This window comes from Suricata suricatta, chromosome 1 (assembly GCF_006229205.1).
Source record: "Suricata suricatta isolate VVHF042 chromosome 1, meerkat_22Aug2017_6uvM2_HiC, whole genome shotgun sequence".
NCBI classification, from domain to species: domain Eukaryota; kingdom Metazoa; phylum Chordata; class Mammalia; order Carnivora; family Herpestidae; genus Suricata; species Suricata suricatta.
In genome coordinates, this window is record NC_043700.1 from 26,439,386 (window position 1) to 26,458,312 (window position 18,927).

The window sequence follows — 18,927 nt, forward strand, 5'->3', positions numbered from 1 at the left end:
TCACATGTGGTGTATCTTTATTGTCACATTTCTAACAAAGGGGACACCATGTGTTCCAACTGTGAAATCCATATGCTCAGCACCACAGCACAGACGACAGCATCCAACAATGTCCCAAACATGCATCCTGTGGGAGTAAAAGACCGAAGCTGCCGTCCGCCACTGCCAAGAGCAGAGGGAATACAAACTGAATCCACTAACATCTTTGAGTTCCTTCTACAATGATTTTATTATAAATATGTCCTTTTTGGAATAAACAAAATTGCATTCCAGACTATCTGCAAACTTGTTCTAAAGGAAGAAAGGAAGAAAAATGGAACGAGGAACCACTGAGAAATGGAGATAAGCAGCAAAGACACTTGCATGCCATGCTAAGCGCCTTTCCCTGCTAGAAACAGAAGGTGAACACGGAATATCACACATCTCATCCACCCACTCGATTAAAGAAAGCTTGGAGTTTGGTGATTTGCTCTTGTTCTGTAAACTGAACTGCTCCTCTCCTCAGTCCTAAGAAGGAGAATGGGAAGACAGTCTTTAAAGCCCCGCATCAACAAGAAAGACCTTGACATTGTATTTAACTCTTTGCTCACGAATAAAACTGCTGGCTATTTGCCAGGAGCAATGTCCGAGTAGTCCTTCAGCACTCCAGCCAGATGTTCATTGTGGGTCTTAAACCGCCGCTTTTTCTGTGAAGCGGGCTTTTTCCTTCTCTGGATAGGGGCCTACAAGAAAAGTAAAAACAGATCCAGATACTCAGAAGGGTAGAATGGTGAGGGTTTACTAGCAATGCTCTCAAACCAGCAGCAAAGAACCCTTTTTTCTTGTTCAGTGGCCCAGCCTCACGTACCAGTCCCCAACGCCCACCCCCCTCAGGGCAACGCCCTCCCCCTGTGACAGTGCCACGCACATGCCCATCAGGAGCACCTTCCCAAAACTATTCTCCACACTACGTGGATTAAAAAAGAGGCAGTAAAGCTCTTTGTTTTTCAGCCCTATCATTAGATTTAAAAGTATATCCAATAAAAAAAGATCTGAAACAAGGCAAGGTACAGAGATATGGCAAAATTGAGGAGTGGATGGGCACACGAAGATTTGTTGAATATTGTTCTCCATTCTTTTCTGTACACTTGAAATTTAAAATCACATGATTAAAAAAACCCACAAAGCAATGATAGGAAAAAAAATAGCTCACAAAGTGCTGCAATTACACTAATTCATGGAGATCACTGGGCAGTAAATCCTGCCTTTTAAGGAGTCCTAAAAACTCACTGCATCTCACACACACACACTCTCTCACACTCACACACACACACACACACACACACACACACACACACACACGCTCTCTCTCTCTCTCTCTCTCTCTCTCTCTCTCTCTCTCACACACACACACACACACGCACGCACGCTCAAAGAAAGCAGGCTACAAAGACTGATGGTACACCAGGGAAAGGGGAGGAGCAGAGCAGCTACAGTCTAGGGTGTTGGCGAATGATTCCCCTGACTGGGTTCATCCTTGGGAGTACAGACAACTGGCAAGCTGGTACAAGGCAACTCAGATCAAAAGTTGTCTTTCAATTACAAATCCCTCCTCTGATCAGGCTTCGGGACTATAACATCTGGTTCCTAAGGAATCTGAAAGTCAATAAAGACAATTAAATGTGATCAGGGCTAAGGCTAAGGCCACAAGCCAAGACCACAGGACTCATGGAGCAAGGAGAGGGGAGCACAATTAAGGTCTTAAAGGTCAAGATGATGAAACAGGTCCTTTTAGAAACTGGGAAGGCAGCACGTGAGCACTAGAAAACATTCCATATAACCTAAGAGCAGTCACTGCTGGGACAAGGGCTGAAGGCCTAGGAAAGAAAGCTCTCACACGCCTGGGTAACAGCGCCTGGGTGAGGGAGGAGCAGGGCCGGGATCCTGTGGCCCTCCATGCAGTAGACAGGATCTGGCTTGCATCTAAGATCATTGATTAGGACACAGAAAAAACTGGAAGGGAGAACTGATTACCTGTTCTTTGGAGAGAACAGAAAGCAGGCCACAGTTCAAAGAAGAGAGGATTATGTTTTTCAGAGTTTTTTTTTCCCCCAGGAGACTACTTACCACTTTCTTTGGTCCAGATTCCTGCATGGAAGAAATACCCTGTCGCTTCAGATATTCCTCAATTTTCTCCTCATCCATTGAATCCACGGTGACACTCCTCCAAAGTTTCTGAAACTCTGCCAACAAGATAGTTATTTTACAACAGATATTTACAAGCTATAGCATCTGTGATAGAAATGCCAGGCCTAAATAGATCTCCTCTGGTCTAAATTAGCACATCTAACATTTCATTATAAAAACAAAGGAAGTGAGGGGCGCCTGGGTGGCTCAGCTGGGTTAAGCATCCTACTCTTGATCTCAATCAGGACTTAATTTCAGGGTTGTGAGTTTGAGGCCAGTGTTGGGCTCCACAAAACAACAAAGGAAGTAAGACAAGAACATCGAAGTGCTGGACAGTGAGTAGCAGAAGGGTCTGGGAACACAGATTGACCAGAGCAGTAGGGTTCTATTCTTAGTCTAGTAAATGAAGGGTCATGTCATTGAGAATTCCCTGCTTTCCTGAGGAAGAAGAGCAGTTGACATTCTTAGTCCAAAAATCAGTTCTCACCAATGAAATAGTTCAAAACCTGCTCATCTTCTGAGCTCAGTTTCCTTTCCCTATCAGTAAAAAGAAACAAGAAGGGAGACGGGGAACCAAGGTTTTATATGGGGATAAGGAGTTACAAAAGTTTATTAAGAGAAGAGACTTTTGAAACCAAACACCTGGAGATGGGTGACTAAGAGGTCATACAGACTCTTAGAGAGTTTGGGTCAGTTACTTTCTAGAATGGCCCTCAATCTGGAGTTGTGATATTTCTTCACGATTAATTTGAGGTAGTGCACTTTTGGCAAGAGTATCACAGAAACGAAGCTGTGTCCTTCTCAGTGCAAAGCGTACATGCTGTCAGTGTCTTATTACTGAGGCTGATAAACTGATCGCCGGTTAAGCTGGTATCTGTCAGAGTTCTCCACCATGAAGCTATTATTTTTCTCTTTATAATTAATAAGGACCTTATGGGGAAATCTACTAAGACTAAGCAAATACTCTGTTTCTCATCATAGTTTTTGCTAACTATAGCATCCACAGAGAGTTCCTGCCTACAATTATTACTTGTGGGTTTGCCTAATGGCAAATATTTCCATCATTCCTTCCAGATGTGTCAATTAGAATTCCATAAGGAAGGACTATTCTTTCTCCATTTATTCCATTGTTTATTTGATGTAGTATGGACTCATGGATACTTATTTCATGGATTACAATCGATTACTATCATTGTTTTGTTGTTCAAATATCCTGGCTTTGGTCACAGAGAGCCCCTTCACACTATTCCTGTATCTTTTTTACTTGCTTCCCTTTTTATTCTTTGGCATTTTTGTTTGTTTTGTTGAGCACTTATTTTCTGATACCAAAATATGTTCCAAGCTCATCTTGTATTTCCCCAAACTTGGAATCAACCAATTCATCAAGGAGTCCTGATTGATTTTACTGGAGAATGCTGTTTAGAAACCAAGATCTGGGGATGCCTAGGTGGCTCAGCTGGTTAAGCATCCAACTCTTGATTTCAGCTCAGGTCATGCTCTCACAGTTCATGGGATAGAGGCCCGTTTCAGGCTCTGTACTCAAAGTGCGGAGTCTGCTTGTGATTCTCTCTCCCCCTCCCTCCGCCACTCCCCCACTCACGTGAATGTGTGCATTCTCTCTCAAAATAAACATTTTTTTAAATCTTAAAAAAAAAAAGAAAAGAAGGAAACCAAGATCTGGGCATTGTCTTCTTTTTCAGTCAGGATTTTGTTTTCAATAATAGCAAATGATTAGGGGATACTGAATTTAAAGGCAGATGATGTATTTTAGCAGAGGACCTCCAAGTATCATGAAAGTCAGGCATGCTCTAAGTATAAAAGTAAATAAAATAGGAATGGATTAGAAATCTTATAACAAAACAAAACAAAAAAACAGGCTAGAATTTATAAACTCAGATTGGAGCCTGAGCCTCTGAACTAAAAAAAATCTCTGTTCCACTTGGACTAAGAATGAAAAATGTGTAACGGAAAGAATGCCAGAGAAGGAAAGGAAATAAGCAAACTCACTAAGGGGGTTTTACTTAAATTCCCAGATAACTCATTCACATTTCGGCTATGCCCAGACCTTTCCTGTGAAATGCAAAATCAGAACTGTACAGTACACAGCCTGGGAGCCAAATGGCCTGAAGGTGAATCCAGTCATCCCATTTACTATGTAACATGGGGAAAGTCACTTAGCTTCTCGGCCTCAGTTTCCTGATGTGCAAAACGGGTAATAATACTTGTTTCACAGAGCAGTGGATATTGAATGAGCTAATATATGTATCGCCTGCAAAAAAAAAAAAAAAAGCACCATCTCTGCCGGTCGCAGAAGCTGTCACCTTCAAGAGCCTTTCCTTGATGCCATGGTTCCAGATATTTACATTTAAGTGAGTCCCAGTATTGTAGAAGGTGACAACCATCAGCTGACATCTATCATCTCTTACTTCTAGGTGCTAACACCACTGAACGAAAGCAGTATAAAACACCTAAGAAAAGGATAGCTAACATATAAGATGATCTCATTTATGTAAAATAGAAAAACTAAATTTCTAAAACTTTATTTAAAAACAGAAAGTATGCACATATGAAATGAATCATAAATGTCTGGAAAAACACACACCAATATATATCCCCAGAGAGAAACGAATAAAGTTTGCTTGGTTAATTTCCACTTTTGTGCTATACAGTTCTTGACAAAAAATTTTAATATGCTGTGCGGCACTTATATATTGCTAGCATAAGTTTTTTTAAATACCTGGCAACCTAAGAATAAGAAGGATCATACTTACTATAATTAATACACACTGCTTTTTCATACATCACATTAGGCTATGGGTTTGAAAAGTATTCGAGTTAAGGTGTGCCTCTGCCATTAAAAAAAGGTGCAGAGGGTCGCCTGGGTGGCTCAGTCGGTTGAGCGTCCAACTTCAGCTCAGGTCATCTCGTGGTCCCTGAGTTCCTGGAGCCTGCTTCAGATTCTGTGTCTCCCCCGCCCCCCTGCCCCAACCCTGCTCACGCTCTAACTCCCCCCTTCTCTCTCAAAAATAAATACACATAAAAAATAAAAATAATTTAAAAAGGAGCAGAGGGGCGCCTGGGTGGCTCAGTCGGTTAAGCGCCCGGCTTTAGCTCAGGTCATGATCTCACGGTTCGTGGGTTCGAGCCCCGCGTCGGGCTCTGTGCTAACAGCTAGCTTCAGAGCCTCGAGCCTGCTTCAGATTCTGTCTCCCCCTCTCTCTCTGACCCTCCCCTGCTCACACTCTCTCTCTCCGTCTCTCAAAAAAATAAAAAAATAAAAAAATTTAAAAGGAGATTCTATATAGCAATGCACTATGTCTTCCTGCATTTTCCTTGTTATTAAGATGCCTTTTTCCTCACAAATATTATCCATTTTGCACCTCCAAATACAAGGACATTTTTCAATTCACCTCATCCCCTAAAGTACTAATCCTAAATTTCTGACATTATTAAATTGATCTCTCTTATGTGTGACAGAAAAATGGTTCCCCTCAAAATGTCTACGTCTTATACCCCAGAACCTGTGAATGTATTACCTTACATAGGTAGGATTAAAAATCTTGAGATGGGGAGATTACCCTGGGTGGGCCCAATGTAATCAAAGGATCCATATGAGGGAGAGAAGCCGAGAGTCAGTGAGATGTGGCAGCAGAAGTAGACATCAGAGGGACGGATGGCCCTCAGCCAGGAGATCCAGACTCCTCTACAAGTTGGAAAAGGTGGAGAAACAAATTTTCCCTGACAATCTCCTGAAGGAAGACAACCCTTGCTGACCCAGTTTAGACTCCAAACCTCCAGAATGGAAAGAAAGGGAGTAACTCTGTGTTGTTTTAAGCCACCAAATTTATGATAATTTGTCAGAGCAGCATAGAAAACTAATATACATAGCTTTAGATTCTTCTTCTTTAAAAAGTATAATTTAAGGGGCCCCAGGGTGGCTCAAAGAGTCTGACTCTTGATCTCGGCTCAGGTCACGATGTCAGGGTTTGTAAGATCAAGCTCCACGTCGGGCTATGCACGGACAGCAGGAAGCCTGCTTGGGATCCTCTTCTTTCTCTCTCTGTCCTTCCTCCTGCTCTCATGTGTATGCATGCCCTCTCTCTCTCAAAATCAGCATTTTTTAAAAGTCTAATTTAAGCGATAAGGTTATACAAACAACTGATATTTCCTTCTCAGCATTCCAACAAATATTTGTTGAGAATTGTCATTACCCTGGTGTTACATGCTGGACATCTATAAAGAACACACAGGGTTTGTGTGGCAGGGCACCTGGGCAGAAAAGGCAGACTGTGGTTGGCAAGAATAAAAAGAACTTGGCAATGTTTTATGTTCTTCGTGATCCTACGGAAATACAACCCTGAACAATGGCACCTTTTACTCAGGGCAAAGTGACACCAGCACAAAAGGCAAAGAAAAGAAACCCTGAGCTAACTCTGAAAACGGCTTTGCGATGGAAGAAACACCATCCTCAAAGGAAAATATACTTTTGAATAACTACTTCTTAATCTTCCCTTTATCTTATTAAGGGATAATTTATAGAGAAGAAAATTTACACATTTTGGTGTGCAGTTCCTCAAGTTTTAGCAAACATACAAGTCATGTGAATCCCATCACAGAAGCAAAATAGAACAATTAATTCCATGCGCGCAAAAAAACATCCCATGCTCCAACATCAACCTCTAAGCCCCTGGCAACCACTGATCTATTATCTGTTCCTACAGTTTTATTTCCCAAGAGTAACATAAACATGCCATATAAATAGGACACAGTATGTAGCCTTTTGAATTCTGACTTCCTTCACTAAGCAGGACACTTTGATTTAACCACACTGCTAGGCACGTCAGGACCTTTGTTCCTTTTTGTTGCTGAGCTATATTCCACTGCAAGGATGTACCACACTTGGGGGCAGCTAAGTGACAGTCAAAGGCCATTTGAGTTATTTGCAGGTTTTGGCACTTAAGAATAGGGTTGATACTTACAAATGCATATGGACTTTAAGTGAACTTGGGTAAAAATCTAAGAGTAGGATGGCTGAGTCCCACCATAACATATATTACAATGAAGTAATCAACATTTATTAACCTTTCCAAAGAGTATCTCTGGAACCACACTACATATTATACAAAAATTAATTCAAAATGACTCAATATCTAAATCTAAGAGTTAAAACTGTGGCCCTTAGAAGAAAAAACATGAGGGGCTCCTGACTGGCTCAGGTCAGGTCATGATCTTGCAGTTTGTGAGTTTGAGTCCCACATCTGGCTCTATTCTGACAGCCCTCTCTCCCAAAATAAAGACATAAAAGAAATTTTTTAATAAAAAATATCTTGCTTTATTCATTAAAAAAAATGCTTTTAATCTAGAGAGAGAGAGCATACACGCATGGGCAAGAGGGGGAGGAACAGAGAGAGGGAGACACAGAATCTGAAGCAGGCTCCAGGTTCTGAGCTGTCAGCACAGAGCCCGACGCAGGGCTCAAACTCACTCAAACTCATGAACCATGAGATCATGACCTGAGCTGAAGTCCGACCCTCAATCAACTGAGCCACTCAGGACCGCAGGCAGTATTTTCTTAGACAGGATACCAAAAGCACAAGCAACAAAAGACCAACAGATAAACTCCACTTCACACAAATTAAAAACTTTTATACCTCAAACAACACTATCCAGGAAGTGAAGAAAACCCACAAAAAGGAAGAAAATACTCAGAAAGCACATATCTTATTAGACACTTGTATCCAGAATAAAGAGTTCTATTAAAAAAAACAGTAAAACAAAAAATAAAAATAAAAACACACCTAATTTTTTAAATGGACAAAGAATTTGAACATTTCTCAAAAGGAAATACACAAATGACCACTGAGCACATGAAAAGATGCTCAACACCATTAGTCACTAGGGAAATGCTAATTAAAGCCAAAAAGATACCATTCATTTCCCACCAGAAAGATGGCTAAAATCAGAGTGTGGGCACGGATGCGGAGAAGCTGGAACCCCCAAACATCGCTAGTGTGAATGTAAAGTGACGCAGTCAAATCTGCAAAAGTAGCCTGGCAATTCCTCAAAAAGTTAAAGAACTACCACATCCCACTCCTAGGTTTGGATCTAAGAGAAATGAAAACATGTACACACAAAAACTTGCACACAAATGTCCACAGTAGCATTATTCATAAAAGCCAAAAAAAGTAGAAACAATTCAAATCTCCATCAGCTGAGGAAAGAATAAATGTGGTATATCCATACAAAGTAATATTTTTTTAAATTTATTTTTAGAGAGTTAGAGACAGCGCTAGTAGGGGAGGGACAGAGAGAGAATCCCAAGCAGCCTCTGCACTGCCAGCTGTAGAGCCTGATGGGGGGCTCAAACCCACAAACCATGAGATCATGACCTGAGCCAAAGTCAGACGCTTAACTGCCTGAGTCACCCAGGCGCCTCAGAAATAAACATTTTTTAAAAATAAAAAAAAATTTTAAGCAAATAAATAATAAAAGAGTTTTTGCTGGGTACAGAATTCTAGGTTGAAAACTGTTTCGGTTTTGATTCTTTAGAGATGTCATTGCATTGTCTTTTGGTTTCCACAGATTCAAACAATTCTTCTTTCCTCTATAAAGAGTTTCCTCCTCTAGTTCCTTCAGTATTTTGTCATCATCTTCAACTTTCAGCAGTTTGAATATAAATGCCTGGCTATTTTTCTGTCATTTGTTTTAGGGGATTATCTTGCCTTAAATTCTCTGAACTTCTTCAGTCTTTGGTTTGGTGTCTATCATTAGTTTTTCAAAATCCTTGGCCATTATTTGTTTTGTCCTATTCTCCTTCTGAGATTTGAATTACACATTCAGACCACTTGATATTATGTCATAGCTAACAGATGATCTATTTTTTGTTTTCTCTTTGTATTTTAGTTTAGATAATTCATATGGGCCTATGTTCGAATTTACAGATTCTTCCTTTGGTTTAGTGATGAGCTCATTGCAGGCATTCTTTTGTCTATTACTGTGTTTTTCACTTCTAAACTTTTCATTTGATTTTCTTATAATGTCTCTCTTTGAAATATCCTACTGGATCAGTTTTTGGTTTGTTTGTTTTTTTTAACATTTATTCATTTTTGAGAGATGTAGACAGAGGATGAGTGGGGGAGGGTCAGAGAGAGAGGGAGACACAGAAATCTGAAGTAGGCTCCAGGCTCTGAGCTGTCAGCACAGAGTCCAATGCAGGGCTCGAACTCATGGACTGCAAGATCATGACCTGAGCCGAAGTCGGACACTTCACTGAGCCACCCAGGCGCCTCAATATCCTACTTGATCATAGACATCATCTGCCTTTTCAAAACCACAGACCTTAACTATAAATCATCGCTACCTTAAATTCCATGTCTAATAGTTTCCAGTGCTGTGTCCTAAGAAGTTTGTTAACTCCCTGTCTCAATATTGTATTGCTCTCCTTATACACACACATACATATATGTTATAAAAACAGGATACAGAGTATCTTCTGTAGAACCGTGGAGACTGAGACCAATAGTTTTTGTGTCTGGATACTGACTTTCCTTCTAGTAGGCCTCTAATGTGTCAAGGTAGAGTCATTCTATTGTCAGAACATGAACTTGGTTTGGAATCTGTTGCTGCTATGGAGACCCATAATGCACCACAGACTTAAACTGTTCAAGCCACACCTTGTATCTAGGGTAGAGGCTTGTTTACCAAAGTTTTTCTCAATGTCTACTCAACTTGCAGTTTTATGTCTTCTGTTTAGGTTGTATCTCATTATGGTCTGTCTGCTTCCAAGCTCTTGCAACTCTCAGAGAATTCCAGTTACTCTACATCTCTTAGTCTGGTATGGGGTGAGAGCTCTCTGAAATTCTGACTAAGCCTTCGCTGTGGCCAAGTACTATGTTCTGGGTATCTGGTATGTGGCCTTCTCAATGTTCCTGCCCACCCCCCTCTGCGAAAGTTCTGGGCCCAGCACATGTTCCTGCCCCTTCCCTAGGAATGGAAGGTTTTCTTTCTGCTCCATTTGGTCTCACAGTAGAGAAGCAGGAAGAAGGATTCAGGGCTCCATGTCTTTTCTGAAGCATCTACCGTTCCCCTCCTCCAGGCCTGCCCAATGAGGGTGGTACCCAGCCCTAGCCTCGATCATTTTTGTAAGCATCCAGTGAAGTCTGTGGGAAAGAGGCTGCAAGGAGCTGTGAATTCCCATGTGTTCACAGCCGCCAAGGATTCTGTATCATCCTGCTAGTCCAATTCAAGCCTGCAGCAATTCATTAAAATGTTTAACTGAATTCTTCTGATTGGTGTTCATTCTGTCTGCCCCAAGTAAACAAGTGTTTGCATCCCTTCTTTTCTCAGAGGTGCCCATCTTTCCTGAGATTTCAGGTTAAGTGGTTGCCCTGGAAGCTAGGCTTTCAGATGGATTCAAGAAGACTATAACTCTGCGGCTATCTGGGGCTTATTATTATTGCTAAAAGGGTAGAACGATGCTCTGATCAGCTTTCTCCATTTTGAGTGGAAGCCAGAAGTCTCCAACTATACACTTTTTCTGGCTAAAGAGTAATGTGATTAATGCAACTAGCTCTGCTCGCTACAGGTTTATGTGAGAGAAAACAGCAGGTCAGACTTCCGAGTCAGCAATAAAAACATCACGCTAATTCCAAGAAAGCACACAATACTGTTTTAAAATCTATACTAAACCAGAATTGTGTATGTTTAATTTACCACAAATGCTAAACGAAGTATGCTGCCCACAAAGTAGTTCAGGCATTTTAACCCATGACTTGTTAAATTCTAACTATCAACATGTAAAAGTTGTATTCATTTACTTAGGGTAAGTAGTATAGGATATAAATGTTTAACAAACTATACTTGTTTCTTGCAGAAAAAAAATATATAAAGAGAATAAAAGTATAGACGAGAAAAACCTTTAACTCAATGGTAAATTTCAGTCAATTCACTTTTTACCAAGCATCTATGTTACCAGAATTGTAAAGGTTCAGTTCTCTGAAAGGCTGAAACTACTGTGACTTTCTACCTGATTTATACAGAGCTCATATACTTCAGGCCTCTTTGGAACAATTACACAAGTAATAATACCTATGAAAAGTGACAGCAATGGTCTAGAAAGTGAATATGTATATTAATGTACCACCAAAAAGAATATCCAATATAAATTTTAAAATTTTTTTGTTTTTCATTGATTTTTGAGAGTCAGAGACAGTGCAAGCAAGGGAGGGTCAGAAGGAGTGAGACACAGAATCTGAAGCAGGCTCCAGGTTCTGAGCTAGCTGTCAGCACAGAATCTGACGCAGGGCTCGAACCCACGAACCATGAGATCATGACCTGAACCGAAGCCAGACGCTTAACCGACTGAGCCACCAGGCGCCCCTACAATATAAATTTAATGACACAATGGAACTGAAGGTACATTAAGATAAAATTTAACTACTTTCTTTTGCTAAAAAAGTGTTGCTTGAGATATTTTCAGAGGAAAATCCCTGAATAAAAAAACTCTTCAACGTCTTTGTTATTTTTCAATAAAACATTTTTACATTAATCCCTGCCTTTTCTGAGCTTAGTGCTATTGCAGCATTTTAAGTATTACACGTACTACATAAATGTACCACAGCTGCACAAATACTTAAGATGAACACTGGAAAGCAGGGCCAATATTTGAGAGGCAGGATTTCATAGGATCCCAAATTTAATTACATTTTAATGTACAGGGAGACAGAAAATGTACAGTTGACAGAGGTACAAAGAGAAATAATCTGTTTTTCTTTAATTTTATAAGGTCATTGCAAGTAAAATACAAATTCAAGATTATCTTTATTTTCTATGAGCCTGGCAAAGTCAACTAAAAACATCTGGTACTAGTGAGGGTGAAAAAATGGATACTTTTTAATATACTGCTGTGAAGGGGTAATGTGGTCCCAAAATATTGGTGGACACTTTACAAAAGGCATTAGAGAAGGTACTGAAAATTTTTTATGGGCGCCTAGGTGGCTCAGTCGGTTGAGTGTCTGACTTTGGCTCAGGTCATGATCTCATAGTTGGTGGGTTAGAGTTCTGCTTCGGCCTCTGTGCTGTCAGCCTGGAGCCTGGAGACTGCTTCGGATTCTGTGGCTCCCTCTCTCTCTCTGCCCCTTCCCCATTCATTCTCATTCTCTCTTTCCTCTCTTTTTCTCCCTCAAATATTTAAAAAATCTTAAGAAAAGGAAAATTTTGAAATATGCCTTACCTTCTAATCTCACAATTCTATTTAAAGAAAACTACAATGTGGAAATAATTAGGCAAGTGCACATATATTTATGTATAAGTTTTAAGCATTATTTAAAACAGCATATAGGAAAACAAAAATTAAATTTCCACCTGTGGAGGATCAGAAAAACCATTAAAAAAATTTTTTTTTAATGTTTTATTTATTTTTGATACAGAGAGTAACAGAACATGAGAGGGGGAGGAGGAGCAGAGAGAGAAAGAGACACAGAACCGGAAGCAGGCTCCAGGCTCTGAGCTGTTAGCACAGAGCCTGATGCGGGGCTCGAACCCACGAACGTGAGATCTGACCTGAGCCGAAGTCGGAGGCTTAACCAACTGAGCCACCCAGGCGCCCCTGGAAAAACCATTTTAAAGCACATTCTCAGGGGCGCCTGGGTGGCCCAGTCGGTTAAGTGTCCGACTTCAACTCAGGTCATGATCTCACAGTTCATGGGTTCAAGCCCCGTGTCAGGCTCTATGCTGACAGCTAGCTCAGAGCCTGGAGCCTGTGTTCAGATTCTGTATCTCCTTCTCTCTCTGACCCTCCCCTGCTCACGGGCGCACTCTCTCTTCCTCAAAAATAAAGATAGGGAAAAAATGTTTTTAATAAATAAATAAAGCACATTCCTAAAATGGAATACCATATAGCCATTAAAAAATAATGAACTAAAACAGCACCAGAGCCTCCAGGAAGAGGAGTTTCTGTGAGAAATATTGTACTGTAAGGGTAAAGTTTAAATTGTTTAAGCTTCCAGGCAGAAAGGAACAAAACAGCAGCAATGAAAGAATAATCAGTGTGTCACTGAACTTCTCACCAGGAACACCAAATAATGTTGTTTCTGCAAAAGATCACCACAAACGTAGCCTTAGACTGCTACACTGACTCTGGCTCTTTGCTATGTAACAAATCCACTTAGTCCACTAGCCAGACAGCTAAGGAAATGTGAATAAATAATCAGGGAAGATTTAAACACCTAGAATTTTGGTACTATTTGGTATTTCCAATTCTACTAATAATACCTAGTATTACTGTTACTACTATTCTTACTATGTGCCAGGCTCTGTTCCAAGCTCTAAGAACTTTTATATTAACTCATTTAATTCTCATAAGGACCACATGACAGATACCATTACTCCTATTTTACAGATGAGGAGTCTCAGAAGTGTCTTGTCTAAGCTAACAAGGAGCAAAGCTAAGATATAAACTGAAAGGTTAACTACTCAAGCCATGCTCTTAAACCACTGCATGTATACCGCCTCTAAATGAACACAATCCTGATTTAAGGAAATGCCTTTGTGAGATAAGACATATGCCTAAGTTCAGCTACGCTGTGTTCACTTACCTATTTGATTTTTTAAATTACCACAAATAAACTGTCTCCTTACTTGTTTGCTACTTCTCATTTTAGGATATTTGCTTCTATTTACAGATAAAATGAAGGGTGAATCTTAAGCATGACTGAAACCTTCATCCTTCAAGATTTTATCTCTAACTAAGACTGCCACCTACTGGGCTAAAACAAAAATCTTCATCAGTACAATCAGGACAAACCATTTTGAGTAAAATATGAAAAAAGAGTGAAAAAATAAATATTAAAATATGCATCAATTTTCAGTGGGCCTTCTCTGTTTATACTATTAGCAAAGACTCACTTTTTTAAAAAATAGTGACTTATGCCATAACTGACAATTTCAACTAAAAGAACAGTGTCCCACCCCTGATGTTCCTGTGGATGACATCCCCTACCCCCACCGTGTCTGTACATCACAATGACAGTATGCAAGAGCTTCTACATGAGTTCCCATGTCAATCTTCCCCCAGCCTTAGCTGAGCTTACAAACAGAAATCTTTCTTACTTGGACATCCCCTGTATCAGTGAATGTGCTGAATGAAAGAATTCATGAAAACAATCTTGAAGACAATGTATCTTAATTAACTGTTGTCTATTTTACAATCATAAATCATAGTTATAAGACAAATCATAAATATATTGTCTTCAGTAGAATTCTCAACCCAGCTAGTTTTGCCCCCTGAGGGAACATCTGGTAATATATGGCACATTTTTGATCATCACACTCTAGGGAAAGGTGTGCTACTGACATCTACAGCAGCTAGGGATTCTGCAGAACGTCTACAATACAGAGTAACAACCCTAACACCAAAAAAAAAAAAAAAAAAAAAAAAATCACCCAGCCCCAAAGATCAATACTGCCATTGTGTCATTGTTGAAAAACCTTTCTTCCTGCCAGCCATCTTCCTTAGAAAGTATAAAGATTAGTGAAAAATACCAGTTTATGATAACAAACTGAGCCTACAATCAAAATCTGTTTAGAGGGGTGCCTGGGTGGCTCAGTCGGTTAAGCGTCTGGCTTTGGCTCAGGTCATGATCTCATGATTGTGGGTTCAAGCCCTGTGTCGGGCTCTGTGCTGACAGCTAGCTCAGAGCCTGGAGCCTGCTTTGGATTCTGTATCTCCCTCTCTCTGACCCTCCCCTGCTCACGCTGTCTCTGTCTGTCCTTCAAAAATAAATAAAAAAAATTTTTTTAATTAAAAAAATATCTATTTAGATATATAAACAAGTACTTTTTATACTGGTTTAATATACAAGGTACCGGTTTTACACTGGCTTAATATTTTCTAGGAACATACAAGATATATTATACAGAGAATACAGTATGATTAACCTTTGCAAATCACAGAAAAACTTCACTTTGTATTTTGCAGACCTTTGCCAAGAATTCCTCACCACTTAAGGAAAACACCAGTTACGGTATATAGTATATACAGTATGGTGTCACTGCATCATGGCACTTGTATTGATCCATTTGTAGCCATCACATTCAACGGTGACTCTATACATAAAGGTCAACAAATGTGTTATTTATACCCTTTTTATATTCTAATATTAATGTGCTTGAACAATTAAAATACTGAAATAAATTTTTTTGTAAAATACAAATCATTTTCCTTTTACTTCTGTTAGTTACGGTAGTTTTGTGGTTTTTTGTTTTGTTTTGTTTTTTTAAGGAAGCTCTATGCCCAATTCCTATGCCCAATGTGGGGCTCACAACTCTGAGGGTAAGAGTCATATGCTCTACTGGCTGAGCCAGCCAGGCGTCCCAATATTACACTGACTCTGAAGAAATTATGTCTAAAAGTAGGCTGTATCATCTTGGAATTTCATTTTATAAAAGCAAAGATGGTACAAAGTATTAGTTACTCACAGCCCACTGAATTTGGTTAGAGGATTAAAAAGCAACAGCCTATGGAAAAACTGTAAGTCTTTACTCCGGCCTTTGCGGTCACTATTCTCTGCTTGAACCCACTTCCCCCACCACAGCGCACACACGGGGCCCCCACTCGGGTACTCTGCAAGGTTGGCTGCACCTCATTCCTCCATGGTGGTCTTCTCTGAGCTCCTCCCCCCCACAGCTTTACTAGCTTGCACACACTTCATGTGTCTCCTAGAATTTGATACAATCTCTATCATTTTATTTTTTATATTGTCTCCTTATCCTTTAGAATGTAAACTCCACAAAGGCAGGGCTTATCTACCTTGTTCGCTACTGTATCCCTACATTTAACAAAATAACTGGGGCATATAATAAGACATCAGTAAATATTTTTTGAATAAATGAATTCATGAATACATAATAATAGACTGTTACCAAAATCTCAGAAAGTATCAATTAGGAAATAAAAACAAAAGAACAAAGTTGATAAAATAATACCAATAAGCTTAAGCAAATTACTTAGACATACAAAGAGAATCACTTTATATACACAAGAGAGCTCCTAAAAATTATAGAATTTCTAAATAATGGGGACAATATATCATGTAATAAAGATAATACATATCAAATGACACTTCTAAAGTTAAAGCTAATTATATGCCAACTACAAAGAAAATATAACAAAAGAAGACGGGGTATAAACAATGGGCAAAAATAAATCAGTCCAAAAAAGGGATAAGGGATTAAAAGAATGAGATAAAGCTAGACCTAAAAATATTTTAATTTTTTTAGGGTTTATTTACTATTATTGAGAGACAGAGCAAGAGGATGGGAGGGGCAGAGAAGGGGGGGGGAGACACAGAATCTGAAGTAGGCTCCAGGCTCTGAGCTGCTAGTTATTAGCACAGAGCCCAACGCGAGGCTCAAACTTGCAAACTGCGAGATCATAATCTGAGCCACCTAGGTGCCCCTAAAAAATTTTTTTTAATAGTTATTTTTGAGATAGAGAGAGCACGCGCACATGAGTGGGGGAGGGTCAAAGAGAGAGACACACAGAATCAGAAGCAGGCTCCCAGCTCTGAGTTGTCAGCACCATGAAATCATGACCCAAGCTGAAGTCAGATGCTTAACCAACTCAACAACCCAGGCACCCCAAGATAAAGCCAGACTTTAAAGTAAAAAGGATATGAACTACAACCAAGAGGGAATGTTTTATAATGATTATGGATACAGTCCTTAAACTAGGATTGCCAAGAATGTTTATAAGCTAAAAACTCTGCAGGAAATACAGGAAGTACTGGCAAAATTAACAACAAAAAGGCAACAGCAGATTTTAATGTTTGCTCAGTCACCACTCATAGGAAGTCGTCAAAAACTAGTATATAAAGGGCGATCTGATAGATGATATTGTCCTTTAAAGCAAAAACACTACAGAAGTAAAATCGATAAACCAACAGCATAATACAGAAATAAAAGAGAACAGCAAAATATAAAAAGTTAGCAATAAAAAGGGAAAATTATACAAAAAAATTAAGCAAGTTCTAGGGCCAAACTCTGCAAAAGTACATTCTACTAAATTTGAAAATTAAAAATGGTTTTAGGAAAACACAGATTACCAAAATTAATCCACAAGGTAGGAAACTTTATGAAGGGCATAAACCAAAGAAGAGATGATGAATGCTGTCAAAGAAGCCATAGCCAGTGAGTGTTTGTGTTCAAATCCTCAAGGAACTGAATGAATATTCTTGCAGGGAAAGAATGGAAATGGAAGGAAAACGACAGGAATAATGGAAGGAAGAAAAAACAGTACTTTTATCCAGCATCACACACAAAACAAATCCTGAGAAAGTAAACAAAAAAAGAACACTGAATACTGAAGCAAAACCTTAAATACACACAGAAGAAGAATCCAGAAATATATAAAGTCAAAAATGGGTTATTCTAGGAGTATATAGACAGCTCACTATTAGGAAATCTAGTAATATATTTCAACATATATTAAATAAGTCAGAAACAACAAAGATCTTAATAGACACGTAAATAATTTGTCAATTTACCTTCCCAATACCTCCTGATATATACAGCTATTTCATATCATAAAAAATACATATACAAATCCAGCATGTAAGCTGTGTAAGAATATTTGCTGCAGCATTATTAAACACTTAAAAATCCATTTATCATGTACACTTGTATAATAGAATACTAAACAGCCATATAGCATTATAGATCTCCAACAAAGAAGAAGCTAGGAAAAAAACATCAAACAATTTACACAACTTACTTCTAGATGTGTAGGATTTTACAAACAAGCATATATGGTTACTTTTATAATTTGGGTAAAAAAAATAGAAGTGAAAATCCTTATCTTGTCCTTATAAGCCAAGTAAATAAGGAGACAGGGAAGGAAAAGTAATAAGGAGATGGGAAGAATTTAAGCCCATATAAAATGAAAATGGAAAATGAAAATGGGATAATATTAAGAAATAGAAATATAGAAAAATATACACAAGCAGGAAAAGGCTGAGCTAAGTTAAAACAGTGAAATCCACAGGAAAGTCACACAGGGGACAGAAAACAATAATGGCTTGGTATAATGATTAGTGTGAGGATTACAGAGGAAAGTGAGTACACTCCTAAAATTTCTCCAATGAATATTACCAAGAAACCCTAGAGCTCCATGGTATTCTTAGAGAGCTACTGCAACCTCAACATTTGCCTCAAATTAGACATCTACACAACAGATACACTACACCATGCTGCCATCTGCAGAGCCGACTTAATACAAAAATTCCCAATGTTCAATTATTTTGATCATTAAAGGTACCAAGAAGAACGGTAGAGAAACTAAAACCAGTGCTAATACTATATTAGAAAGCGAAGAAGAGAGACAGCAGGTGGAATCAGTGACATGATAAGAATAAGTCATTATAATACTTGAAGCTGATGGGGCACCTGGGTGACTCACTCGGTTAAGCATCCGACTTCGGCTCAGGTCATGATTTCATGATTTGGGAGTTTGAACCCCGCGTTGGGCTCTGTGCTGACAGCTCAGAGCCTGGAGCCTGCTTCGGATTCTGTGTTTCCTTCTCTCTCTGCCCCTCCTTCACTTGGACTCTGTCTGTCTCTGTCTCTCAATAAATAAATAAATGTAAAAAAAAATTTTTTAAATACTTCCAGCTGAAAAATCAAGAAATACAAGCATATTGCAAGAGAAAAGCCACCCAAAGAATTAAAATAAATCCAGTTAAGTATGGCCACAAATGAAAGGGACTC

The 18,927-nt window shown here is 39.2% G+C and overlaps 1 protein-coding gene and 1 long non-coding RNA gene across 2 annotated transcripts in view; one reads left to right on the forward strand and one right to left on the reverse strand.

Moving 5' to 3' along the window:
• Positions 1-18,927, reverse strand: part of GTF2E2 (general transcription factor IIE subunit 2) — a 72,953-nt gene continuing 54,026 nt past the window's right edge. Inside the window, exons 7-8 of the mRNA XM_029935648.1 lie at positions 2,107-2,222; positions 1-722 (exon numbers count right to left, since the gene is read on the reverse strand). Of these exons, the coding sequence (XP_029791508.1) occupies positions 606-722; positions 2,107-2,222 (233 nt within the window). The 3' untranslated portion in view covers positions 1-605. The remainder of the gene's footprint in view (positions 723-2,106; positions 2,223-18,927) is intronic.
• On the forward strand, positions 9,821-10,445 carry LOC115288387. The gene is made up of 2 exons (XR_003906973.1): positions 9,821-10,072; positions 10,262-10,445. It is a non-coding gene; the product is annotated as an uncharacterized LOC115288387 (long non-coding RNA).